Source organism: Megalobrama amblycephala, linkage group LG7 (assembly GCF_018812025.1).
Source record: "Megalobrama amblycephala isolate DHTTF-2021 linkage group LG7, ASM1881202v1, whole genome shotgun sequence".
NCBI classification, from domain to species: Eukaryota; Metazoa; Chordata; class Actinopteri; order Cypriniformes; family Xenocyprididae; genus Megalobrama; species Megalobrama amblycephala.
In genome coordinates, this window is record NC_063050.1 from 20336948 (window position 1) to 20364233 (window position 27286).

General features: G+C 36.8%; 3 protein-coding genes across 4 annotated transcripts; 1 reads left to right on the top strand and 2 right to left on the bottom strand.

Moving 5' to 3' along the window:
* Positions 1-1709: 1709 nt before the first annotated feature.
* On the bottom strand, positions 1710-18596 carry morc3b (MORC family CW-type zinc finger 3b). The gene is made up of 17 exons (XM_048196388.1): positions 18366-18596; positions 18104-18176; positions 16057-16189; positions 14762-14986; positions 14255-14392; positions 13203-13329; positions 12898-13026; positions 12693-12812; positions 12512-12609; positions 12302-12409; positions 11444-11566; positions 11078-11152; positions 9992-10034; positions 9511-9589; positions 7548-7617; positions 6735-7260; positions 1710-3241 (listed from the first exon to the last, which is right to left on the bottom strand). The coding sequence occupies exons 1-17, from the start codon at positions 18399-18401 to the stop codon at positions 2987-2989; spliced, it is 2358 nt and encodes a 785-aa protein (XP_048052345.1). The 5' UTR covers positions 18402-18596; the 3' UTR covers positions 1710-2986.
* A 152-nt stretch (positions 18597-18748) lies between these two features.
* Positions 18749-21856, bottom strand: cbr1 (carbonyl reductase 1). Its single transcript, XM_048196391.1, has 4 exons — positions 21713-21856; positions 21292-21590; positions 19742-19849; positions 18749-19666 (listed from the first exon to the last, which is right to left on the bottom strand). Exons 2-4 carry the CDS (start codon positions 21575-21577, stop codon positions 19230-19232), a joined length of 831 nt encoding a protein of 276 aa, XP_048052348.1. The 5' UTR covers positions 21578-21590; positions 21713-21856; the 3' UTR covers positions 18749-19229.
* A 68-nt stretch (positions 21857-21924) lies between these two features.
* setd4 (SET domain containing 4) lies at positions 21925-26622 on the top strand. Of its 2 annotated transcripts, XM_048196389.1 has the most exons (10): positions 21925-22150; positions 22235-22330; positions 22398-22435; positions 23213-23301; positions 23552-23981; positions 24385-24559; positions 24630-24711; positions 25613-25693; positions 25866-25989; positions 26084-26622. In XM_048196389.1, exons 1-10 carry the CDS (start codon positions 22072-22074, stop codon positions 26213-26215), a joined length of 1326 nt encoding a protein of 441 aa, XP_048052346.1. In that variant the 5' UTR covers positions 21925-22071; the 3' UTR covers positions 26216-26622. The 2 variants fall into 2 exon arrangements, with proteins under 2 accessions (XP_048052346.1, XP_048052347.1); XM_048196390.1 differs by lacking the exon at positions 22398-22435 and having other exon boundaries at positions 22109-22150.
* Positions 26623-27286: the final 664 nt, after the last annotated feature.

Genomic DNA, 27286 nt, shown 5'->3' on the forward strand with positions numbered 1-27286 from the left:
AAACTTCGGCAAAATCTTTTACTTCTTACCAGTTTGATTTTGATGGTCCGACCAGAGATGGATCCTGGAATCGGCAACTGAATAACACAACAGCAAATCTGGAACTGGCCTGAACCTCGTAACTTGGCATGACCGAAGGATCCAAAAGATTTTGACAGATCGTAAAAGAATATGTTCTAGAATCTAGATCCAAGCAAAGCTTGGAGCTTTCAAGCTTCAAATATCACTGCAAAAGTAGTCCATATGACTCATGCACTATAGAACTGACTCAAGTCTTGTGAAATGGATCAAATAATTCACTGAAAGATCCAACTCCAAAGACCAATTCATTATCAAATCAGACATTGTAGTTCCACTTTAAGAGCTCATAAGAGCACTCAAAAAAAATAACGGCTCTTTATTGGCATCGATGGTTCCATGAAGAACCTTTAACATCCACAGAACATTTCCATTCCACATTCTTTATAGTGAAAAAAGGTTCTTTAGATTATTCAAATGTTCTTCACACTAAGAAAAATTGGTGTTCACAGAAAGGTTCTTTAGGGAACAAAAAATGGTTCTTCTATGGCATTGCTGTGAAAACCCTCTTTTGGAACCTTTATTTTCAAGAATGTATGGCAAGATTTTTGGTTAATTTTGTTGTTTGGCTTCAGAATATACAGTAGTGCATGAGTCATATGGACTAATTATATGTCCAACTATGGTTCTTTGTCATTTTGGAGCTTGATCGGCTGTTTACCCTATTCACTTTCATTATATTTATAAGTAGGCTAGTGTGATTTTTTTTTTTTTTTTTTTTTTTAAAGAAAATCATATTTTTACAGAAGGAGGAAAGTCATACAGGTTAGGAACAATATGAGGGCGTTTAATGATGACTTTTGGGTGAAATAGTCCTTTAAATCACTGTATTACCAGGCTATGACACAGCTATGCCACTGCTCTCCAAGACATTACATCTGACACTTGTTATGCCCTGGCAGGGCCAGTGTAATATTTTGGTAACCTTAGGCATCTAATGAGCCTGGTTGCAATAAGACAGTCACGTAAGCTTCCTAAGAGTCATCCATTTATAACACTGACAGGTGTTGTGTGAAATTCGGCCTCTCCATCAGCTGGTAGGTAAAGAGTCTAAAGAATTGACATCTGCTGGGGCAATTTTGCCTGGGTAGCGTGTTGTATTAACATCCAAAAAAATAAAAATTCTGTATGAACACTACTGTTCAAAAGTTTGAGGTCAGTAAGATTTTTTTTTTATGTTTTTCAAATAAGTCACTCACCAAGGCTGCATTTGTTTGATCAAAAATTCCAGTAAAAACAGTAATATTGTGAAATATTATTACAACTTAAAACGGCAATATTCTATTTGAATATGTTTTTAAATGGAATTTATTCTTGTGATCAAAGCTGAATTTTCAGCATCATTACTCCAGTCTTCAGTGTCACATGATCCTTCAGAAATCATTCTAATATGATAGGCTGCTCAAGAAACATTTCTTATTATTAATAGCAATGTTGAAAACAGATGTGTTGCTTAATATTTTTGTGGAAACCATGATAGCTTTTTTCAGGATTCTTTGATGAATAGAAATTTCAAAAGTTCAGCATTTATTTGAAATAGAAATCTTTTGTAACATTATAAATGTCTTTACTGTCACTTTTGTTCAATTTGATGCATACTTGCTTAATAAAAATATTAATTTCTTTCTCTCTTTAAAAAAAATTAAAAAAATACTGACCCCAAACTTTTGAACAGTAGTGTACCCTGAGAAGTGCTGGGTGTTGGGCGTTGGCCCGAAACAAATTGGACTGATTGAGAAAACCTTTCATTCACTGCGGTATTCATTTTTGTTTTAAGTCAGTCTCTCCCTGGCAGAAGAACTGACTGTGATGGCAAAAATAAAATAGACCTTTTAATGATTAGGTCACATCTATAGGTTTTATTTTCAGCACAAATGGATGCAAGACGATATGTCACTGCTGAGTTCACCAAGTGCCCTTATTATGAATTTATTAGAGGATGTCTTTAAAAGTAGATTTGATTAATAGTGAGAGTGACAGTTTAAGAGGTAGAGGAGGATGTGTTGAGGTCAGAAATAAGATAGGAATAAAAGGTGTGTGTGTAAGGAGCAAGAAAACATATTGAGGCCATAGTGAAAACAGGTAATTAAATTTATGAGAAATTAACATCTAGTACCTGAATGTGAGCATATTAAGTCTTTATTAAAGCAGGTCGCTTCACTCGGCGGCCATCTTGATTGCGCCATTTTCTAGGCATGCAAGTCCAGCTCCTATGTACTTGATTGAAGAAAGACAGAAATGTCCAAAACATTTCAAAAATGTGGTTTCTTTAGCTTAAATCACACTGATAAACTCCTTTGCATTTGGATTAACTAGCTTTTTCAGGTTAGCCCAGCAAATGCTAGTAAAAAAAACAGGCAAAGCTGTCCTTTTGATTTCTCCTGAACAATTTTCTTCTGTCTTCTAGTGATCTAGAAGCCCATTTACGCCACATAAGAAAAGAAAAATGTCATTACTAAGTCAAAATGATGAGATAAAAAGCAGAAATGATGACTGTCAATTGACGTTTTGTCATAATTTCAACTTTTTACCACAATTATAAACTAGTATGTCATAATTTTGAATTTGTTTCATAATTGTAACATTTAATGTCATAATATCAACTTTTTATGTCATAATTTTGACTTTTTTGTCATAAGATTTACAAAATATGATTATTTTTTTCTTATTTGGCACAAATGGGCTTCCATAGTCTCCTCCTGTACTTTGATATAAATGTATCTCATACATTTAAATATATGACAGTATATGTAGTACATGAAGTATATGTGAAATTTCACCCAGTTACAACAATATAATCAAATTTCATACCAACACAAGAAATTCTAGGTGTATATACTGTACAAATTAGTGATTTCCATTTTCAATAAGAATCAAACCTGACATTCTGAAAATCAGAGAGACTCTTTCATGTGATGTGTTCTAGAACCTGGATGAGGATCGTATCTATGATATCACTGTTGTAGTCCACATGCTCAAGATGAAGAGAAGGAATGAAAGACACCAGCAGACGGCTCAGATTTAGACGCAGTGTCCTCAGTTTGGAGCTGTCGTCTTTCTCTTCCTTTCCTCTCTGGCTCTGTTCCCTGAGCTCCGACAGTTGACTCTTCAGCTGATCACACAGGGCAGAAAGGCTGGTCTTCTCCTCCTCTACCCTCTCCAGCTAGACACGGCACATGGAAAATTCAAGACATTTAGGAAAAACATGCATAAATAGACTTAGTTCCAAAAGACAAACTTAAACTTTTTTAAATATTGCCTTGGCAACTAACTGAAGTAAAAAAATAATAAAATAAATTAAAAAAAAGTTCATATTGAAGAACTAAAATTCCTAAAACTAAAGTTGAAATAAACATGAATGCTAAATAGATATTTAAACAAATAAAAAAAAAAAAATGACAAAAGCATAAAATTAATAAAACTTATTGTGAATGAATGAATATATAAATATACAAGCAAATTTAAAATATTCATAAATACTATATAAATAATACTAAAATAATGGCCCTATTTTAACGATCTAAGCACGTTCTAAAGCGCACGGCGCAAGTGCACTTGGGGCGTGTCCGAATCCACTTTTGCTAATTTAACAATGGGAAAAATGGTCAGCGTGCCTGGTGCATGGTCTAAAAGGGTTATCCCCATTCTCTTAATGAGTCATGGATGTGTTTTGGGCGTAACGTGAAATAAACCAATCAGAGTCTCATCTCCCATTCCCTTTAAAAGCCAGTTGCGCTTGCACCATGGCGAATTCGCTATTTACATGGCGGAATTTGCAAGCGGAAAAACTAGCGAGGAAACGGATCTGCTTGTGCATGAGGTTAAAGCACGCAAGCATACTATCTACGGGACATGCCGGTTTCCACCAAAGCATTTTTATCTTTATGCACATAATCTTTTACAATGTGATACTTTTATTTTTAATATTTGACATGTTTGTGTGCTGCTGTGCATCCCTGTGTGTGTGTAATAAGCAAAGTGTATGCGCGCCTATAGGTGCATATTACTAACGTGCTCTTCAGATATGAAGAGAATTTTTTTTTTAATTTAGAAAAAAGTCATGTAATTAGAATATCATCAAAAAGTTGATTTATTTCACTTATTCCATTCAAAAAGTGAAACTTGTATATTATATTCATTCATTACACACAGACTGATATATCTCAAATGTTTATTTCTTTTAATTTTGATGATTATAACTGACAACTAAGGAAAATCCCAAATTCAGTATCTCAGAAAATTAGAATATTACTTAAGACCAATACAAAGAAAGGATTTTTAGAAATCTTGGCCAACTGAAAAGTATGAACATGAAAAGTGTGAGCATGTACAGCACTCAATACTTAGTTGGGGCTCCTTTTGCCTGAATTACTGCAGCAATGCGGCGTGGCATGGAGTCGATCAGTCTGTGGCACTGCTCAGGTGTTATGAGAGCCCAGGTTGCTCTGATAGTGGCCTTCAGCTCTTCTGCATTGTTGGGTCTGGCATATCGCATCTTCCTCTTCACAATAACCCATAGATTTTCTATGGGGTTAAGGTCAGGCGAGTTTGCTGGCCAGTTAAGAACAGGGATACCATGGTCCTTAAACCAGGTACTGGTAGCTTTGGCACTGTGTGCAGGTGCCAAGTCCTGTTGGAAAATGAAATCTGCATCTCCATAAAGTTGGTCAGCAGCAGGAAGCATGAAGTGCTCTAAAACTTCCTGGTATACGGCTGCGTTGACCTTGGACCTCAGAAAACACAGTGGACCAACACCAGCAGATGACATGGCACCCCAAACCATCACTGACTGTGGAAACTTTACACTGGACCTCAAGCAACGTGGATTGTGTGCCTCTCCTCTCTTCCTCCAGACTCTGGGACCCTGATTTCCAAAGGAAATGCAAAATTTACTTTCATCAAAGAACATAACTTTGGACCACTCAGCAGCAGTCCAGTACTTTTTGTCTTTAGCTGCTTCTGAAGCCGTCTGTTGTTCAAGAGTGGCTTGACACAAGGAATGCGACAGCTGAAACCCATGTCTTGCATACGTCTGTGCGTAGTGGTTCTTGAAGCACTGACTCCAGCTGCAGTCCACTCTTTGTGAATCTCCCCCACATTTTTGAATGGGTTTTGTTTCACAATCCTCTCCAGGGTGCGGTTATCCCTATTGTTGTACACTTTTTTCTACCACATCTTTTCCTTCCCTTCGCCTCTCTATCAATGTGCTTGGACACAGAGCTCTGTGAACAGCCATCCTCTTTTGCAATGACCTTTTGTGTCTTGCCCTCCTTGTGCAAGGTGTCAATGGTCGTCTTTTGGACAACTGTCAAGTCAGCAGTCTTCCCCATGATTGTGTAGCCTACAGAACTAGACTGGGAGACCATTTACAGGCCTTTGCAGATGTTTTGAGTTAATTAGCTGATTAGAGTGTGGCACCAGGTGTCTTCAATATTGAACCTTTTCACAATATTCTAATTTTCTGAGATTTGGGATTTTCCTTAGTTGTCAGTTATAATCATCTATGTGAAATGAAAAGAAATAAACATTTGAAATATATCAGTCTGTGTGTAATGAATGAATATAATATACAAGTTTCACTTTTTGAATGGAATTAGTGAAATAAATCAACTAATTATATGACCAGCACCTGTATATATTGCACCATTGACTTTAGACTAGGTTACGGTTGGTCAATGGCTCAGTTTATTTCAGTTGCCTCAAAATAGCAATGCACCAACAATGCACCTGAACACACCTCATTTTCAGACCAGCACGCCCATGAAAATGATAACTGCGTCGGGCTGAAACTAGCAAAAAACACTTGCATCGTGTCTGGTGCTGCATTGCACCGGGTGTAAGATAGGGCCCAACAAGTCTCTACATGATATTTATTTATTTTACCCATTTGTAACCTTTTTGGATAATAAAAAATAGCTTTATTTTAATAGTTTACTTTATAAGGTTTCAGTTGTTAAGTTTAGTTAATGCATTAGTTAAAGCTGCTGTCTGTAACTTTTTTTGTGTTCAAAATTTATAAAAAAAAATTTATAATGAGAATGTACAACATGAATCCGTTTTCCAAACCATGTTTTTGTCTTATCCTGAAACATTATGGTACACTTTATATTTGGACTATTTTAGACTGGTCTGTTGGACCCACCGCGGAGTGGCCCAGTACCTGCGTAACTCGTCATAGACATAAACAGAGAGAAGTAGCTCCGGCTACAATGTTCTTCCACAAGAAGCATGCAGTTCTGTTTATTAACCACTAGAGCGCCAAAAGTTCTGAACTTCAGCTTTAACATGAACAAACAATGACAATTGTATTTTATGAACTAACAGTTAAAAGTTAATGAATTCTGTAATAATAATAAAAAATATGATTAGTATGTTTTTACATTACCTCATGAAATTATTTTAAGCAATTTCAACTTTTATACAAGTTATACCAGATTTAACTTTAAGTCAGTTTAATCTAATTTACAGCCGATTTGATTATACTTACAAATTTAAGTCAGCATCTGAACTTAAGTTTTTATGTTGAAATAGGTGGTATTCTTTTGCAGCGTAGGTAGTTCATGTTAACCACTGCATTAACTAATAATAACAAATGAGACCTTATTGTAAGGTGTTTCCATAACTTATAATAAGAAACATCTTCCTAACAATCTTACCCTGCTGATGAGCTTGTTCCTTTCGTCCTCCAGGGCGGCGCTGTGCTCTCTAAGCACTTCCAGTTCCTGTCGGCACAGGTCTCTCTCCTCCGCTGTCTCATGCATCAGCTCCATTAGCTCATCCTGCCACTGTTGCACCTCTATCAAGTTCCATTCCTCTTCCTCCTCCTCTTCTTCATCATCAACATGACCTTCATGATGCTCTTCTCCTTCCTTCTCATTTTTCAAGGGCAATTCAGTTATCTCTTCCACAGCTGGGCTGTATCCCCTCCCTGTCCCAGATGACGCATCTCTTTCACATGTCTCTTCTGCAGCAGCGGGCCCCTGATGCGACTCAAATCCCTCCATCATTTCGCTCTCAGCTTTGTTCACGAGTGTGTCAGATTCAGATTGAGCGAGAATCTTTCTCTCCTTATTCAAAGCAGGCCAGTAGTGAGTCTGTGAGGAGAGCTCTTGTGGTGCGGTGAGAGGGGGGACAAGAGAGGATGGTGTCTGTTGTTCTATGGTAAAAAACGTCTGTTTTGCTCTGTAAATATAAACAATTAAATTAAACATGTTTACTATAGAAAATAAGGGTAGCACTTTATTTTACAATCTTGGTCTGCATGTACATACCACGTACTTCTTCTAGTAATTAAAATAACTCGGTAGTAACTATAGGTACTGACCCTGTACCAACCCCTAAGCCTGACCTTACCTCATGTAGTTACCTTATATTGCTTACTATGTTAGGTAAGGAGGCTGTAAGTACACGTGTACTGTAAAATAAAGTGCAACCGATGTTGAATATGTGTGAAGTTGTATTATTCCTACCTTCTCAGAGAGCTGGCGACAGCGGTCAGGTTAATGAGGGGCAAAGGGGACCTCTCAGCTAAAGACAGTCCTAAAGATCAAATGAATACTAGTCATAGTTGACCAAAAAAAGAAAAAGAAAATTCTGTCTAACCTTCAATTTGTTCCAAACATATATGCATTTATTCTTGTGGAACACAAAAGAAGATATTTTGATAAAAATGTCTCTGTGGTGGTGGTTTCTTTCATACAATGAAAGTCTATGTAGTTTAATGTTGTTGACTAGAACATGTATGGACAAGTTCAAAACATGAAACATTCTTTTGTGTTCTGAAAAGGAAAGAAAGTCATACATGTTTGGATTAACATCACATGACATGGTGAGTAGATGATGATGTGCCATTTTGGAAAGGAAAATTGAGTCTATACCTTTAAAAGCAAAATGTTAAATGTTAGTTTGTTTGTTTTTTAAAGAGAATTTTATTTATTTTAGAATCATTTTTGATGGATCATGTGACACTGAAGCCTGGAGTAATGATGCTGAAAATTCAGCTTTGCTATCAAAGGAATAAATTACATTTTAAAATATAATAAAAAACAAATAGAACATTTATTTTAAACTGTAATAATAATTCACAATGTTACAGTTTTTACTGTATTTACTAGCCTTGGTAAGAGACTTCTTTTAAATCATACTGACCCAAACATTTTGAACAGTGGTGAACACTGTTGTGTCACTCATCATAAAATGTAACTTATTAAAGGTGCCCTAGAACTTTTTTTAAAAAGATGTAATATAAGTCTAAGGTGTCCCCTGAATGTGTCTGTGAAGTTTCAGCTCAAAATACCCCATACATTTTTTTTTAATTCATTTTTTTTAACTGCCTATTTTGGGGCATAATTAGAAATGAGCCGATTCAGGGTGTGTGGCCCTTTAAATCTGGTGCTCCACGCCCCAAGAGCCTTGCCTTAAACAACATAAAAAAAGTTCAAACAGCTAATATAACCCTCAAAATGGATCTTTACAAAGTGTTCGTCATGCAGCATATCTAATCACGTAAGTTCAGTGTTTATTTTGATGTTTACATTGATTCTGAATGAGTTTGAGGCTATATGCTTCATGGCTAACAGCTAATGCTACACTGTTGGAGAGATTTATAAAGAATGAAGTTGTGTTTATGAATTATACAGACTGCAAGTGTTTAAAAAATGAAAATAACGACAGTCTTGTCTCCGTGAATACAGTAAGAAACGATGGTAACTTTAACCACATTTAACAGTACATTAGCAACATGCTAACAAAACATTTAGAAAGACAATTTACAAATATCACTAAAAATATCATGTAATCATGGATCATGTCAGTTATTATTGCTCCATCTGCCATTTTTCGCTATTGTTCTTGCTTGCTTACCTAGTCTGATGATTCAGCTAGACGTTCTGCCCTTGTCTAATGCCTTTCATAATGTTGAGAACATGGGCTGGCATATGCAAATATTGGGGGCGTACACCCCGACTGTTACGTAACAGTCAGTGTTATGTTGAGATTCGCCTGTTTTCCGGAGGTCTTTTAAACAAATGAGATTTATTTAAGAAGGAGGAAACAATGGAGTTTGAGACTCACTGTATGTCATTTCCATGTACTGAACTCTTGTTATTCAACTATGCCGAGGTAAATTCAATTTTTGAATCTAGGGCACCTTTAAATGCAGTGATAAGATGGATATACGCAAGTTTGTTAATGAGGCACAGTGGCAGCAAACAGGTATTCACACAAATTGCAGAAAACACTATCACATGCTCAAAATTTGTAAATCTAGTGAAAACAGACTACATTGATTGTCATGAAAAGCCAAAGTGTAAGTGGGCTCTAATGAGGCAATTCATTATCACAACTAAAAGCCACATCAGAGCCTCTCAAACTAGATGGTAAGGCGGTTCAAAGCTATTTTAGTAGGGCTTTTATGTGGCATTGCATCTTTACCAGACAAAACAGAGGCTGGTGGATGTCTGGGTGCCTGATTGCTTGATAACAACCCTGGTCTGTCTTGAGTCTGTGTGCTCTGAAAGGACAATAATCAGTTTGCATTGGCATCTGAGATTTAACACTTTTTAGAGTATCATAATATCTATCCTGAACTGTGTAAACCTGCTGAAGTGTCAGCCATATATTATAGAGCCCCAACTAAGTTTTTGCTTAATTTTAATGACTTTACATACTTTGCATTTTAAGTGTATACATTTATGAATCAATACATCAATTATCAATTACGGCTAAGTGAATTTGAAAAATTAAAAAAAATAATAATAATTTAAATGTTTTTCAGTTCTCACAATTAAAGATAAAAAGTGGAAATGCAGGAAAATAATGAGTAAAAAAGAAATATATAAAAGAAAATCTCTGAGTTGATTCAATAGTATTTGCTACTTGATTCTCTAGCTGAGAAGGTTGTAAATGTTCTTACCCCTGGAACATTCTCCTCAAACTCACTCTTTGTATTTCTCCTCCTGAATAAATCCAGAATATGCCAAATATCATAACAGTTCTGGTATTCTTATTAATGTCAAGAAACAATCTGCAATATTGACTGTATAATGGTGCGTTCAAGTCCTCCTGAGAAGTTTGTATTTACGAGTTGGGAATTCATAATTATGACGTCAGGTGAGTTTATAAGTGCGTCCCAATTCGCGTACTTGTGCACTATTCCATGACGTTTATAGTATACTGCGAGTAGTGTGTTTACACTGAACAATTCAAATAGAAAAAGTGCACTTTAAATACCTGGGTGATGCACTTAATTATCTGAAAAATGAAGTGCGTAATGTTGGACACTTCATGCACTCGATTGTCACATCTTAAATTACATAGTGGAGGGGAAGGGGCTATAAGACTCTGATGTGGAATGACAAAATAACCTTCTAAAAATTCACACACTTCACAGCTGAATACATTAGTGCTTAAGTACATAGTGTATAAGTACATAGTGTATAGCAGGGGTGTTCAAACTCGGTCCTGGGAGGGCCACTGTCCTGCAGAGTTTTGCGCGAACCCCAATTAAATACACCTGAACCAGCTAATCAAGGTCTAATTAGGCATACTAGATACTTTCCGGCAGGTGTTTTGAGGCAAGTTGGAGCTAAACTCCGCAGGACGATGGCAATCCAGGACCGAGTTTGGACACCCCTGGTGTATAATGTGTCTGGCATTTGGGACAACTTTCGAAATCAGTTTCGTCAGAAGAAGTGCACCTTTTAATTAACTACAGGTTTTTAAACTCTATTTCTAGAAAGTGAAGAACAAAGAATGAGTATCAAGTGGGTTTTGCTTTTTTACGTTTTTAATTAATTTATGAAAATTTGCCACAACTAGAGACATTGCATCCATTGATTCCACCATATTTCTCACTGATACACCCCCAACTAGGAAACTCACAAGCTCTAAGAAAATCACAAGTCCCCTATTGGTAATTACGAATTTTTTGGTGACATCCATGTGCGTTCAGCTCGTAAATATGATCTTTCCGACATGACTTGAATGCACCATAACTTACTGGCGTTTAAAGGGTTTAGGGTACGACTTCTGATCTTCCTCCTCATCCTCTAGTTCTTCCTCAACCAAGCAGTTCCTGTGTGGAATTCAGAGTAAAAACTAACAATAAGCATATTGATAAATACAGCAAGGAGTTAATAGTTAGGCATAATTAAAATCCTGTGGGATACAACTAAAAAGTTGAATCCAATTATCTAGAAGGAATGGCAGTTATTTCTCCCCATAAGCTGAAATCAAATATTTGGCTTCCTTTGGGTTCCTTTAACCTTCATACTGTACATCTTCTCCCACATATACCAGATCCCTCTGAATCCCTCTTTCCATTTTTACTCATGATATCATGGCAAAACGATTATGTTGCTGTCACCTGAACTGTGGGTCGTAGTTCATGCTGCAGAACCATTTATCTGGCAGCTCAGTGATGCCATCTGGAAGTCTCCTCCACTTCAGGCAGCTGTCACACTGCACCCAGACTTGATCTGGAACTTTCCTTGCAGAAGAGGACACAGGAAAGACCATGAAATATTAAAGGGATAGTTCACCTAAAAATGAATATTCTGTCATTTACTCACCCTCAGGTCATTCCAGAAGCAAGGCTTTTTGTTATCCAAGGAGCACAAAATGAAAAGTTTTGAAGAACGTGTTTTACAATGTATGGGGACTGGAGCGTTTAAGCTTCACAGAGTACACAAAAACAACATAAAAGTCTTAAAACCATACAAACAGTCCAACATATTTAATGAATGAGATATTTAATGATATGATCATAATGATTTATCCACAAATCACTTAATTACTTCAAATGGATATCACAACGTTCAGTGAACAATGACTTCAATTTAAGCCTGTCTCTATCCAAAAGTTATCGGATGCCTTTAGAAGATTTGGAATTTAGAGCATGAGTCTCACAGCCCACTTTTATGGTGAGTTTGCATCTCAAAATCCTTTTGTACACTGTTATTTACATGCTATTTTATTTATTTCAGCTTTATTTCAGTTACTGAAAACAATTTTAATAGTTTCAGCTAACAGTAACAACACTGTTTTTATTCTCCTCGGAAGAAGAAAAGTCATTGGGGTTTGGAAAAGCATAGGGGTGAGTAAATAATGACAGAGGTTTCATATTTGGGTTTTATAACTATTTCTTTAAATTAGCTAGAAGTGTCCTTTAAACCCTGTGATTTTTTGTTGTTGTTACTGACAGGTTATTGACTGCAGTACTCACAACACATCCTCTATTGCAACTGTGCAATTTGGATCCTCTTTCTTTCGTTTGTAGCGGATTTCGTTCCAATACTCCTCCAGCTTTATGCTGAGGTTGTGCATGATCTTCCTGTATATTGTAGAGGAAATAGAGCCTTTCCATCAAAGCAACCCAAGGGCATCATTTGGGGTAAATACCGGTAGAGTGATAAACAGCGTTTGTTCAGCGCACCTGTATTTATCGGTGTCATCAAAGTCTTGTTTGTTGTGAGTGGGCTGAAGGAAATTGCACTCTATAACACCAATAACGCCCACACCTTTTCTTTCGGCCTGTTATAAAAGCAAACCACAGCTTTTAGTATTGAATTGATGGGTAAAGGAAGCAGAAGAAACATGCAATAATTTCTGGTTACCTTACATTGGCAGCTCACTTTCACGTAAGGCTTTATTAGCCTGTTCTTATGGTACATCATAATCCCATAATGCTCTTTGCTTTTGGTGTTGTATCCGAAAGTGATGCGTATACGCTTGTTCTGAGCACCGAGTTAAGAAATGCTGAGACGCCGATGAAGTTATATGTATGTGCACGCCAAAAAACAATATATTTTGTAAGGATACAAGGAATGACGGCCTGTAGTTGTCCTGCGCAATATGAGCCAGACTCTTGGATATCAGCTGGCTCTTCACTCTTTGCCCTCGAATAATGATTTGCATGCTAGGCTTCAGGTATAAGATGCTACAGTATGCCTACATTACAAAAACATAATCAATCTCGCACATAAACCAACTAAACAGTCTTATTTTCACCCCCTCCCTTCAATTGACATACTCACCTCTTTTCATAGAAACATAGACAAGATGATGTAAATTATTACTATTGATATAATTGCATGCCTCATTCTTGTGAGATGTGCTATGCTCACCCGTAATGAGTATTCACTTTCTGGAGTCATGACGAGACCACTGTTGCTCCTCTCGCTGATGGTCGCCCTGATCAGAATGTCATATTTATCGGTGTCAAAGTCAAATTCAGTGTCGCCATTTGTGGTCCTGAAAAACACAATTTATAACAATAGTGTTTAAAAGTTTGAGGTCGGTAAGATTTTTTAAAATGTTTTTGAAAAAAGTCTCTTATGCCCACCAAGGCTGCATTTATTTGAGCAAAAATACAGTTAAGACGGTAATATTGTGAAATATTATTGCAATTTAAGCTGTTTTCTGTTTTAATTAAGACAAATCGATTAATCGCATCTAGCATAAACATTTGTTATATTTATATATATATATATATATATATGTATATATATATATATATATATATATATACATATATATATAAAATTATATGTGTGTGTAAAGAGTAACATTTCTCAAAATCCTTTTGTACAGTGTTATTTACATGCTATACATATACACACACACATATTTATATATGTGCACACACATATATTATGTAAACACAAACTTTTATATTAGATGTGATTAATTGGGATTAACCGATTTGACAGCATTAATTTTAATATTTTATTTTAAAATGTAATTTATTCCTGTGATGCAAAGCATCATTACTCCAGTCTTCAGTGTCACATGATCCTTCTGAAATCATTCTAATATGATGATTTGGTGCATGATAATTGATCATTTCTTATTATTATCAATGTCAAAAACAGTTGTGCTGCTTAATATTTTTGTGAAAACCATGTGACAATATTTCAGGATTCTTTGATGAAGAGAAAGTTTGAAAGAACAGCATTTATTTGAAGTAAAAAAAAATCTTTAGTAACATTATAAATGTCTTTACTGTCACTTCTGATCAATTTAATGTGCCCTTGCTGAATAAATGTATTAATTTCTTTTTTTTTTAAATCATATTGACCCCAAACTTTTGAACAATAGTGTACTTCAGATCATCACCCCCAGCCATCTATTTACTCACCCATCCCTACATGTATCCAGTAAGAGGGGCGGAGCTTACGTGCGAAGATTCCAGATGATGATGCGTGTTCCTGTCTGTCCAGCAGCGCTGATGGCGCGGAGCTCTGCGAACAGCTCTCTCTCTGAGCTGAAGAGAGAGTGTGTGAGGATCGCTCTCAGACTGGCTACATCCTCCATGCTGGTGAGATCAAGGGTTAGATGACAAGAGTTCAGTGTATGTCAAAGCTTAGGAAATACATGCACATTATGTACAAACTGGGTTACACTTTATTTCGATGGCCCACTTTAGACATTCTACTAACTAACTATAAGTAACTTTGCAACTACATGTCAATTAACTCTCATTAGAGTATTAGTAGACTGTTAGGTTAGGGTTAGGTGTTATGGTTCAGGTTGACAAGCTGACATGTAGTCGCAAAGTTACTTATAGTTAGTAGAATGTGGATTATTGAAAAAAATCACCACAAATTGAAATTAAAAATGAAAAGAAAAATGGAATCTTTGAACTATCTGTAATAAAACTGGAAGAAAAGCTGAAGAATAGTACTAGTTATGTCCATCACGTCGAAACGTGATCATGGGCACCAAAACTCGCTGAGCTCCGATGGCCTCGAGGTAAGACTGGGACAGGAGTCCCACACTCATGGTGTCTCTGGTCTTCGTGAAAACAATGGCATCTTTTCCCAGACGCATGGACCCTGATTTAAACCCATTGCCGTAAACACCGACTGGAATGTGAAATTTCACTGCTTTCTTCTCACTGAAACCAAAGCTTAAAAACATCAGGAAAATGTGTTAATATGCATTATATACACAAGCATTCAAAATTTCAAATAAATTATGTTTTACACTTTCTTGTCATCAAAGCATCATGAAAAAAAGTGTTATGCTTTCCACAAAAATATTACGGAACGCAGCTTTTTTCTGTGAATGTGATTTCACCAAGTACAACATGTTCACAGATCAACACCTTTGTTAATCCTGGAACAACATTCCAATCAACCATTAAGATTTGATTGGAAGTTTACAGTTTATGTCAAATTTAGGCTTACATCCAGGGTTAGGTGCTTCTGCATCAGTGTTATTCATCTATCATTTCCCTCTGATTTTAGGGATAACTTATGGGTAGGGTTAGGTTTAGGGGTAGGAATAGGAATAGGGTTAGGACAAAGAATGTTGTTCCTGGATCAACAACATGTCTTACTTGGAAAAATCACAGTGCTCGCTGTTTTCAACAGCACCAAATCAGCATATTAGAATATCGTGTGACAGTAATGATGCTGAAAATTCAGCTTTGCCATCACAGGAATAAATTACATTTTAAAATATATTCAAATAGAAAACAGTTACTTTAAATTGTAATAACATTTCACAAAATTACTATATTTACTGTATTTTTGATCAAATAAATGCAGCCTTGGTTTGCATAAGAGACTTCTTTCAAAAACATTAGAAAAATAATTTTGAACGGTAGCCTATATATATTTCACACAACCGATCATTACTTAATAGATGACCTGGTCAAAAGTTTACAGCTTCATTCATTCACAACTCCAGGCATGATGAGTATAGTGATTACAAGACGCCAATTAGGTGTTCTTAATTGTTCTGGCAGTGGGCCCTAGCGCTCAATGTTGGTTTAATGTTATAGGCTTTTAGTGCTAATGACATAAGACCACTGTGAATCCCCTGAATTAAGTGACTAAGAGTACTTGATTCTCTTGCAATTACAGCAACCAGTAATTACAAGTCCATTTCACACACTTTTCAATTGCTGTACTTAAAATGAATAATAAATTAGATTAAGTGACTGAACAGGCATGCTGTAGTAGTGCTTTGTACCTGAGCATCTTATGCAGTCTGGCTCTGGTCAAACCCTCTCCATTATCCATAAAAGAGAGGCAGTCTAGTCCTCTGATACGTGTCCAGTCTATCCAGATCTGTCTGGCACGAACATCTGGGTCATAAGCATTATCTGCAACACAAGTCACTTTTTGCTAAAGGCACAAACAAAATAATATTCAACCAAAACTTGTACATCTAATGCAGCGAGATTTAGCGCTAGATTACCGACTTTTCACACCCCTTTGACTTTCTCTCTCTCTCTTCAAAAAAGCGACTAGCAACAAATCTTGCTACTTTTTGGACTCCTGGTTAACATGTAGTCAGTCACTTCGTTTTGATATCTAACAGAAAATATGTAAATGAGAACAGCTTTATTAGACATTCGGCTATATTAATAATAAAATCCAGTATGTGAACACGTATTAGGTGAGAAAACAGATCAAGTGTCGACATTTGGCGTATGACGACATTTAGCGACTAAAAGGGTTAGTTCATCAAAAAATGAAAATTCTGTCATTTATTACTTACCCTCATGCCGTTTCGTACCCGTAAGACCTTCGTTAATCTTCGGAACGCAAATTAAGATATTTTAGTTGAAATCCGATGGCTCCGTGAGACCTCCATAGGCAGCAATGACACTTCCTCTCTCAAGATGCATTAAGGTAATAAAAACATATTTAAATCGGTTCATGTGAGTACAGTGGTTCAGTATTAATATTATAAAGTGATGAGAATATTTTTGGTGCGCCAAAAAAAAAAACTAAATAACGACTTATAAAGTGATGGCTGATTTCAAAACACTGCTTAATGAATCAGAGTGTCGAATCAGCGGTTCGGAGCGCCAAAGTCACGTGATTTCAGCCGTTTGGCGGTTTGACACGCGATCTTAATCATGATTCGACACAGAAGAATCATAACGCTCCGAAGCTTCCTGAAGCAGTGTTTTGAAATCGGCCATCACTAAATAAGTCGTTATTTTGCTTTTTTGGCTCACTAAAAATATTCTCGTCGCTTTATAATATTAATATTGAACCACTGTACTCACATGAACCGATTTAAATATGTTTTTAGTACCTTTATGGATCTTGAGAGAGGAAATGTCATTGCTGGCTATGCAGGCCTCACTGAGCCATCGGATTTCAACAAAAATATCTTAATTTGTGTTCCAAAGATTAACGAAAATCTTACAGGTGTGGAACAGCATGAGGGTAAGTAATAAATGACAATATTTTCATTTTTGGGTGAACTAACCCTTTAATTACTCACCATCATGTCATTCCAAACCCGCAAAACTTTCGTTCATCATCAGACCACAAATGAAGATCTTTTTGATAAAATCTGAGAGCTTTCTGTCCCTCCATTGACAGCCTATGTAACTTCCACTTTCGAGCCCTCGAAAGGTACTAATAAAGACATCATTAAAGTAATCCATGTGACTCCAGTGGTTAAACCTCAGTTTTATGAAGCGACGCAAGTGTTTTATTTGCGCAAAAAAACTTTTTTTACCACTTTATTTACAAAATGTTAATCTCCAACGCGCAGTCAAGTATAAGGTCTGCTCTCACGTCAACACAACACGCATGCTTTCCTGAACGTGCTTTGGCGACTAATATTTTGTAAATAAAGTGGTAAATTATGTTTTTGCGCAAACAAAGCACTCATGTAGCTTCCTAAAATTGAGGTTAAACCACTGGAGTCACATGGATTACTTTTATGGTGCATTCAAAGTGGTAGTTGCGTGTACTGTCAATGGAGGGACAGATATTCTCTCAGATTTCATCAAAAAGATCTTCATTTGTGGTCAAACGAAAAGTCTTAGGAACGAAATGAAGGTGATGAATTAATGACAGAATTTTCATTTTTGGGTGAACTAACCCTTTCATTTGAGCAGGCTTTTTCCTTTGAAAATAGTTGGCAGCACCGAAGAACTGTTTTAAATGCCACTAGCATAATGAGGTCTTAATAGCAAACCCAAAATTTCAACATGTTGTCTCTATTTTATCAAGTAAGTAGACAAAAGAGTGATTTAGACTAGAGAACTCACCAATCAGCTCAGCTATAGCGCTGAATGGCCAGGTGTGGCTTGTGGAATTAGCGTGAAGAAATTTTGGACTGATCTACATAAAGAAAATAGGGTGTTGATAAAGAAAAAGAAGCATAAAATGCTTCTTAAATGCAGCACTTAAAAGCAAACAAAAAAGGTCAAAATGACTGCATTCTTTCACCTTTTTGAATTCAAAAAGTAACAGAAAAACACAGTGGTTCATAATAAACTACAAGAAAATTGATAAATGCATGTTACTTACTGTGCTCAGAGGAATGCCACATTTTCTGTTGGCCATTTTTGCAGGACGATCTATGTTAGATATTGAAGAAAGCTTCAGAGAAGGGTTTGTAAACTAAGTGAGGAGCTTTTGCTGTGTGTGTCCAGATATAGTGCACACTCTGCTCTCACACTCCAGCTATGTGTCCGCTGAGACTTCTAAAGGAGTTCTTCGCATATTGTTATAAGCAATAAATGCTGGTGTGAATGTGTAACCGGACACATCTTTATTTATGTCTTGGAAAGCAACTATTATTTAAGCAGGAGCTTTAAATGTCTATGTATATACTGTAATCTACATAGCGAAGATGTTGGATATTCTCTTCCAAACCAGTACTTTTTTCCATGCATTTCAAGAGGAAGCAATTCAACTGGGTGAGAGGAATTTTATTTTTGTAATTCAAAGTTTTCCAGATTAATGAATTATCAGTTTTATTCATGTGTACAACATAAGATGACAAGTTACAGTCCACTGAGTAAAACTAATTTTTAATTTAGGATCAGTTGATGTAGTTAACATTGTATTTGTGCATTTTGCATCATTAAATATCTAACACATACACAAGCTGGAGTTCTAAACTATTGATCTTAATCTTAAAACTACATAAATCCTGCAATATTGATATTTGAGCACAACATTTTAGTCTGTTAACTTTAACAAACTGCAGGTTCCAGATGATGATGATGATTTTCATGTGGTTGCAGCCATGTATTTGAACAAAATTGTACTTTAAATGTTTTTTTAGCTATTCAGTAAAGCTTTGATCAAATGTTAAAGCTTTTTGTGTTATATTTACAATGATGAGAAATTATACAATGCACATAGTAACATTTCTCTTTCTCGCTCTCACCAGGGCTGCACTTGCTTCTCTGAAACAAACTGCCCATGGGGCTCTTTGGCCCCCGCAGGCAGCAATGCCAAGTACACTGGAGTGATGGCGCCCTCATCTGGAGATTTAGTAGCATTTGGTCCAGCCATGTCAGTCCTGACCCATCCTGGACAGCAGGCATTGCACAGGATCTCATCTCCAGGCCTCTCTTTCATCAGATTTCGGGCTAGGATTCTAGTCAGGGTGGTGAGGCCGGTTTTGGAGACCCCATACGCAGTGCTGGGCCAGCCTCGTTCTGAATGGACCCCTTCCTGAGCGTCACGGACGAATCGCTCCATCAGACCAACCAGTTCTTCCTCTGTGATGTCATCACTTCGGAAACGGGCCTGGAGTTCTGGACTGCAGCGGCTTAAAGCTATCGAGCCCATTACGCTCGAGACATTCACCATCCGACCTAGAAAGAAATAAGACAATAAGACAAAAACAACCAGACAAGCAGGTTCTACAAGGCGTAACTGTTATGACTTACCTCCTGGTTTGATAATGGGCAAGAACACATTGCACATATCTCTAGTAGCAAAGAAATTGGTCTTCAATGTCACATCTGCTTGGATCCCAAAGGGAGTTGTGTCTGCCACTGTTATGAAGAAATCAATCATTGTTTTCTTTACACATAACATGAAAGGTGAATTATGACAGAATGTTAACCCCCTGGTGGTCTTTGGTCATTTTAGACTAAAACATTTTACATTTTTAATTTTTTACTTCATCGGAATGGTATAATAGTTGGTGACTTTAGTGGCACAGACTATATGAACACAAAAATCTGTCTTTATGGTCAAAAATGCCCATAATGAATGGGAAATACAAAAAAATAGATAAATACAGAGCAATATTTGGGGCTACAGTCTGCTATGGAAGCTTGTTTCCACAATGCACGAAATAAAAAAATGAAGCTAATTGCAGCTTTTTTCCTCACAATTCTGACTTTTTTCTTATATATCCAGTGTTGGGGGTAACGCATTACAAGTAACGAGAGTTACGTAATCAGATTACTTTTTTCAAGTAACAAGTAAAGTAATGCATTACTTTTAAATTTACAACAAAACATCCGAGTTACTTTTTCAAATAAGTAACGCGAGTTACTTTGTTTTCGCATGTATTGACTGACAGCTCTCCTGTGCCCATGTTGAGAGAATGTTGAGTAATGCTGTCTTCACATGCTCTCAGAATTATGGTAACGTGTTTCCTAGGTAAAAATTGCACATGAACGCCCTCCCATTTCGAAACTTGAATGCAATGAGCTCATAATCATGACTTCAAAAGAGGGAATTATCAAATTTCCGATAGCATGTGAAGGCAGCATAAGTGCAGAGGTGTGTGTGCGCTGTGTGTGAACATGATGGTTATTGTTCTAGACTAAATGTGAGCATTTACTCATCTCAATGCAAATATTACGCAAACCTACAGTAATTAAATATGTTAAATTACACAAATATTCTTTATGTATTTAATCTCACTTCATTCGGTCTTCCCTTTAGACTTTAAAGCGTACTAATAAGCAAAAATGTAGCAAAGAATAAACATCACATTACATTGTTTTTATTGCTTAAATAAGATTGTGGAACATTCTTCTCCTGCATCCTATTCTTCTGCAATCCAGACAAAGGCTTATTCATTATTTTGTTTATTTGTTATTAAAAATCAAACAAGCAAGCCCAACCCAGGTGAGAAAAAGTAACGCAAAAGAAACGTAACATTACTTTCCAATAAAAGTAACTAAGTAATGCAATTAGTTACTTTTTTAGGGAGTAACGCAATACTTTTAAAAGTAACTTTCCCCAACACTCTAACAATTTTGCTTTTTTTCCCCCTTGCAACTGCCAGTTTATATCTCGCAATTCTGACTTTTCTGAATTTACATCTCGCAATTGTTTTTTTCCCTAGAAATTGTGTCACGAAATAATACAATAAAAAGGAAATTGCCACTTTTTATCTCACAATTCTGACTTTTACGCAAGCGTGACGCCTATATGTGAGGAACACCAGAGGGTTTGTCCGATCAATGGATTTAGTTACTTTTGAAGGCGATCCCAGCGTTGTTGATGAGCACATCCAGGCCCCCGTACTTCTCTTTGAAGAAGTCTCGTGCGGTGCGGACGCTGTTGGGGTCATTAATGTCCAGCTGATGGAAAAGCGGTGTCAGCCCCTCCTTCTTCAGACTGTCCACCGCTGCGGTTCCTCGAGCGACATCCCGGGCTGTCAGGTACACGTCCCCGGCGTACTCTTTGCACATTGCCCGCACTATTGCGAACCCGATGCCTTTATTTGCACCAGTGACCAGAGCTACTTTGCTGTTGCTCATTGCTGCAATGTGTCTGCAGTGGAAAAGAAAGTGAAAATAAGAGCATATCCTGTGACACAACAGCAGCTTAATTAATAAAATAACGAAATTAAATGGTTTTGGAAAACGTATGCATGATTACAACAAAACACGTACCTGTTCTAGTTTTGTTCTATTGGAGGTAGTCTGCGTCTCTACTTACTGCGCATGCGCAGAGGAATACGCTTGCATAAAGCATCACAGTTCGATATCTATGTCATGTGCATCAAGATTTACTTGTCGACAGAGCCATGATTATGAGCTTTACATCTTTTTTTTCAACGTAAATATTTTAAATAATTTTCTATCCATACTCTGATTGGTTCAAACTAAGTCAATGACGAAACAAAAACCTAAGCACGTGATCCGGCTGTGTTTTTGACCATGTGGATGCCTGTTTTATTTCTAACTGCGGTTTAGAATGACACTACTCCCGATACAAGCTTCAGGTAGCGCTGTTATGTGGACACTTTAAGATGAATAAATCTGGGTGCCGTGCTGGGAGAAGAGCGAGGAAAAAAAGACGGAAAAAACACGAGTCTCGCGTCTCCAAAGGTATTTTGTTTCTATGCTGATACATTGTAACTTTGTAGTACAGTGTGAAATGTTTGTTTGAATAAGTGTATTTTGCTCCTGTAGTTACTCTGACTCACGAAGCACAGTTTGTTCTTTTGAGGAGATGGCTGAAAGAAAGAGGATTCGCCTCACAGTTTCTCATCCCTGTCGACTTCCATGGTAAGTAACCATTGTAGATAGTTTTCACACTTATATAGTGATTATGTAACATACACTTTTTCTTCAGACACTGGAAGGGGGCTTATGGCAACTCAGACTATCAAGGTAATTTTAACATATAAATACACTGCCGCTCAAAAGTTGGGAATATATATATTTTTTTTTAAAGTGACAGTAAAGACATGTATAATGTTACAAAAGATTTCTATTTGAAATAAAAGCTGTTCTTTTGAACTTTCTATTCATCAAAGAATCCTGAAAGAATCCATCAAAGTCATCATTTAGCCTACTCAGCCTCAGGTTATTCCAAACCTGTATACATTTCTTTGTACTGCTAAATGCAAAAAAGAAGATATTTTGAAGAAAGTTTGTAACCAGGCCGCTTTGGGCCACCATTGACTTCCATGGTAGGAAAAAATATACTATGGTAGTCAGTGGTGGCCCAAAGCGGCTGGGTTACAAACTTTCTTCAAAATATCTTCCTTTGTTTTTCAACAGAACAAAGAAATTTATAGCGGTTTGGAACAATCTACGTGTGAGTAAATGATGACAGAAATTTCATTTTTGGGTGAACCATCCCTTTAAAGGTGCCCTAGAATTAAAAATTGAATTTTTCTCGGCATAGTTGAATAACAAGAGTTCAGTACATGGAAATGACATACAGTGAGTCTCAAACTCCATTGTTTCCTCCTTTTTATATAAATCTCATTTGTTTAAAAGACCTCCTGAAAAACAGGCGATTACATTACATCTTGTAAAAAAACGTTCGATGGCACCTTTAAGCAGTAAAAACTGTTTTCAGCATTGATGATAATAAGAAATGTTATTAATTGGATTCAAATATCTGAAACCACAATGAAAACATATTTGTCACCTTTTCAGGCCAAAGACATGGTGATTTCCTTACCTGAGAAATGTTTGCTGACATCTAGCACAGTTCTGAAGAGTTACATGGGTGACTATATAAAAAGGTATTTTTGGACTGATCGTTTTTTCACCCCAAAACCAAAAAGATATATTTTATTATAATATGTTTTATTATATAATTATATAATATTAGTTAATAATTATATTTAGCCAAAATTAGCCAAGATTAAGATTTTCTATGCACCCAAATATTTTATATATGCGATTTAAGAATGTTGTGCTCTAAGATGTTTGAAATGGACCATGGGGTCTGATTAAAGTGAATTTGGTTTCCCTCTCTCTTTCTAACTATAGATGGCATCCTCCCATATCTCCTCTTCTGGCTCTTTGTTGTTTCCTCATTGCTGAGAGGCATCGTGGAGATGCATCAGAGTGGAGTCCCTACATTAATATCCTCCCAAAGACCTACACGTGCCCCGTGTACTTCTCCAATGACATCATTGGCCTTTTGCCTGGGAGTCTCCAGAAAAAAGCTACGGAGCAGAAAGAACAGTTTCAGGAACTCTGCTGCTCTTCGCTGATGTTTTTTCACTCCCTCCAGCCACTTTTTAACCAGCCCACAGAGGAGTTGTTTACCCAGGATGCCCTGCGGTGGGCTTGGTGTAGTGTTAACACTCGTACGGTGTACATGGAACATGATCAGAGCGACTATCTCTCCAGGGAGAAGGATGTTTATGCACTTGCACCGTACCTTGACCTGCTGAACCACTGTCCTAATGTCCAAGTAAGAGCATCTAACAGAAATACACTACTTTTCAAAAGTTTGGGGTCAGTAAGATTTTGAAATAAGTTCCTTATGCTCACCAAGACAGCATTTTATTGATCAAAAATACTGTTTTCTATTTTAATATATTTTAAAATGTAATTTATTCCTATGATGGTAAAGCAGAATTTTCAGCATCATTACTCCAGTCTTCAGTGTCACATGATCCTTCAGAATTCATTCTAAAATGCTGATTTGAATGTTTATACTTTCACTTTTGATCAATTTTATGCAATATTATTACTATTTTTAAAAATCTTACTGACCCCAAACTTTTGAATGATAGTGTAATTTCTTACAAAACAATACATTTGCATGGTTATAAGTAAAGGCTATACGTAAATGAACTTTCCCTGTTGTGCAGGTTGAAGCTGGCTTCAACAAAGAAACTCACTGCTACGAGGTTAGAAGTGTCCAAGGCTGTAAGAAGTTCCAGCAAGCATTCATTAATTACGGTCCTCATGATAATCACAGACTGCTTTTGGAATATGGCTTTGTTGCCCCTGGCAACCCCCACAGCGTAGTATATGTTGATTTAGGTAAGGAACATGCATGCTGAAATATTAAATTTTCTGGAGCTGTATCGATCACTGTTTGTTGTTATTGTAGGAACTCTAAAATTGTGTCTAGATGAAAGAGACAAACAGCTAACACAAAAACTACTCTACCTAAAGGACAATAATTTTTTAAGGTAAGTAACAGATATATTGTGTCAATAACATTCATATTTTAAATTTTTGGGTATCATGGTTTCCACAAAATTATTAAGCAGCACAACTGTTTTTAAAGGTACGCTATGTAAATCTTGGCCCTCTAGCGGTTAAAAAACAAAACTGCATGCATTTTGCGGAAGAACATTGTTTTGGTTGTGCTTCAGCTCTGCGGATGAATATGGTTATCCTATTGCTCATAAAACATTGACTACTAAGCTTAAGAGATATAACCAGTTTAGATGGAAAGGATCTCTAGCTGACTAGCTGAATATGTTACTGTAGCTATATTCATTAATAGACACGGTACTTCCTTTAAAATAAATTCCAGCACAGCGATACAACAACCATAATGAAATGACCCTTCACAACAGATAATGCTTTTCAATGAACTCTGTTAGAGAGCTACATATGGCAGTTTATCTGTTCAATAAAATACCTTACTAATCTACTCCAAATAGACAAGTTAATGTTGATTCTTGTTTTATTACGAGCTCTGTCCCGTTCTCTTTTTGCCAGCAGACTCTCCTCTGTGCTGTTGTTTTTAAACGAGTGCTTCATGTCAACCTTTCTCGCTCGGTGTGACAACTAACTAACCTATGCCATGCAATATTCTTTGATTTAATATTGAATCACTTTCAGCATAAAAAGGTCACATTATTGTTCCTACAGTTTGATGTATAACCATGTAATATTGCAGTTCTTGAAGCATGCTAATTTCGAACTCTGACTTAAATTCATGATCTTGGGGACATTAAGCAGTTCTTATAAATTCTGTATTCTGTTGTGTCGTTAATGTGTTCATGAAAGTGGCCCGTTCTTATAGTACAGTACTGGTATAGGACAGCAAATCAAGTTCCATTTGCTCTCACTCTTCGACAGAAACTTGACGTTTGGGATGGATGGCCCTTCCTGGCGACTGATGACTGCACTGAGACTGCTGTCCTTGAAACCTGAGCAATAGTGAGAATTTGTCATCCTAAACATTTTATTTGCAAGAGTGAACATTTGACTGTGTGACAATGCAAAATACATGCCACAGTCTTGTCATTGTTATTGCTTTTACTCCCATATATTTTATTTCATAGCAATTATTTGAATACATTCAGAACTGACTTAATGCTGTTGTCTGCAGTACTAGTTGGAAGAGTGTCCTCTTGGGGGCAGCAGTGAGCCAGGATAGGGAGGAGTGGTGCATTCAGTCTGCCCTTAAGCTTTGCAATAACCTCACTGATGGCAATGTCAAAGCTCTAGAGAGGGTGAGTCTAATTAAAATCTATTCATTCTTAATGCTGCCTGTGTCTAATTAAAGATATGAAACCACTTACAGCCTAAGTCTTTCCATTTGTACAGCTATCACAGCTCAAACAGGGTGCAAACCTGTCTCGCCTAGAACAACTGTGTGTGGTGGAGAGCCTGAGACAAGAGGAGCAAAGGATTCTGGAACACACACGAGTGGTTCTTCAAAACCTCCAGAGACAATAGTCACTGTGGTAACAGTAGGGCATTTGGAACACTAAGGAACCAGAAGCCTCATGCTGTCACTGCCAAGAATTAAACGCAAGCCAAGACTGAGTATAGAGCCAACAGATACGGTTAACCATTGTACTACAGCCCTTAACCCAATCACCTACGATACTGCAGGAAATATGGAGTTCAAAATACTTAAAAGAATAGTTCACCCAAAAAGTAAACACTTCCTTTTTTGTGGAACTCAAAAGGAAACATTTTGAAGACTTCTACCGTTTAAGTTATTGGTAACTAAGACTAACAATTAAAAAAAATAATGTTAAAGGGGACCAAAAATGCCCCTTTTACAAGATGTAATACAAGTCTCTGGTGTCCCCAGAATGTGTCTGTGAAAGTTCGGCTCAAAATACCCCACTGACCATTTATTCTGGCTTGTCAAATTTGCCCTAATTTGGGTGTGAGCAAAAACATGCCATTTTTGTGTGTGTCCCTTTAAATGCGAATGAGCTGCTGCTCCCGGCCTGTTTTCCAAAAGAGGGCGGAGCTTTAACAGCTCGCCCTTCAGATACTCAACAACAACAAAGGTGGAGAATCTCACGCAGCCAAAATGATGATAGTAACAGTGTTCAAACCGGAGACCGGACACTGATGGAGAGACTCAGGAAGAAGTTACAACTTGTAGAATACAACTGGACATTTCTGAATGGTTAGTGGATAAATTTATTTAGCTGCTGTGGAGTTTATTCTGCTTATCGACTAGCATGTGCCATCATGTTAATCTTTTGTACAAATCCAGTGTTGAATTGACCATCGTTTGTGAAGCAATGTGTGTTCTCGGGGACAGGGTTTATGTCAATTTTAGGGTTAGTGATGTCACTAACCTGGGAAAAGCTAGTTGTAGTCCCTACCAGGCGTTTGTTGTAGTCCTTAAACAGAGAATTCTTTAAAAGAAAATATCTCTCTTTGCATTGAACTTTGAGTGTCATAACTTTGCAGACGTTGTTTATGCTCAAACAGCAACATAACACACTAACTAAAGTTAAAGTGAAATCACAATCAACCACCCCTTTAAATAGAATAAAATAT

Coding starts and splice junctions, on each gene's coding strand:
- morc3b (XM_048196388.1), bottom strand. CDS start 18,401: ATGGCCAACAGAAAATGTGGCATTCCTCTGAGCACA. Junction 14,393..14,761: donor CGACGTGATGGACATAACTA/GTACTATTCTTC, acceptor TGATCTCACCAG/CATGGAGGATGTAGCCAGTC. Junction 9,590..9,991: donor TTGAGGAGAATGTTCCAGGG/GTAAGAACATTT, acceptor TTGTCCTTTCAG/AGCACACAGACTCAAGACAG.
- cbr1 (XM_048196391.1), bottom strand. CDS start 21,577: ATGAGCAACAGCAAAGTAGCTCTGGTCACTGGTGCAAATAAAGGCATC. Junction 19,850..21,291: donor CGCTGGGATCGCCTTCAAAA/GTAACTAAATCC, acceptor TCTTCATAACAG/TGGCAGACACAACTCCCTTT. Junction 19,667..19,741: donor GCCCATTATCAAACCAGGAG/GTAAGTCATAAC, acceptor ATTTCTTTCTAG/GTCGGATGGTGAATGTCTCG.
- setd4 (XM_048196389.1), top strand. CDS start 22,072: ATGAATAAATCTGGGTGCCGTGCTGGGAGAAGAGCGAGGAAAAAAAGA. Junction 23,982..24,384: donor ACCACTGTCCTAATGTCCAA/GTAAGAGCATCT, acceptor CCTGTTGTGCAG/GTTGAAGCTGGCTTCAACAA. Junction 24,712..25,612: donor AAGGACAATAATTTTTTAAG/GTAAGTAACAGA, acceptor ACTCTTCGACAG/AAACTTGACGTTTGGGATGG.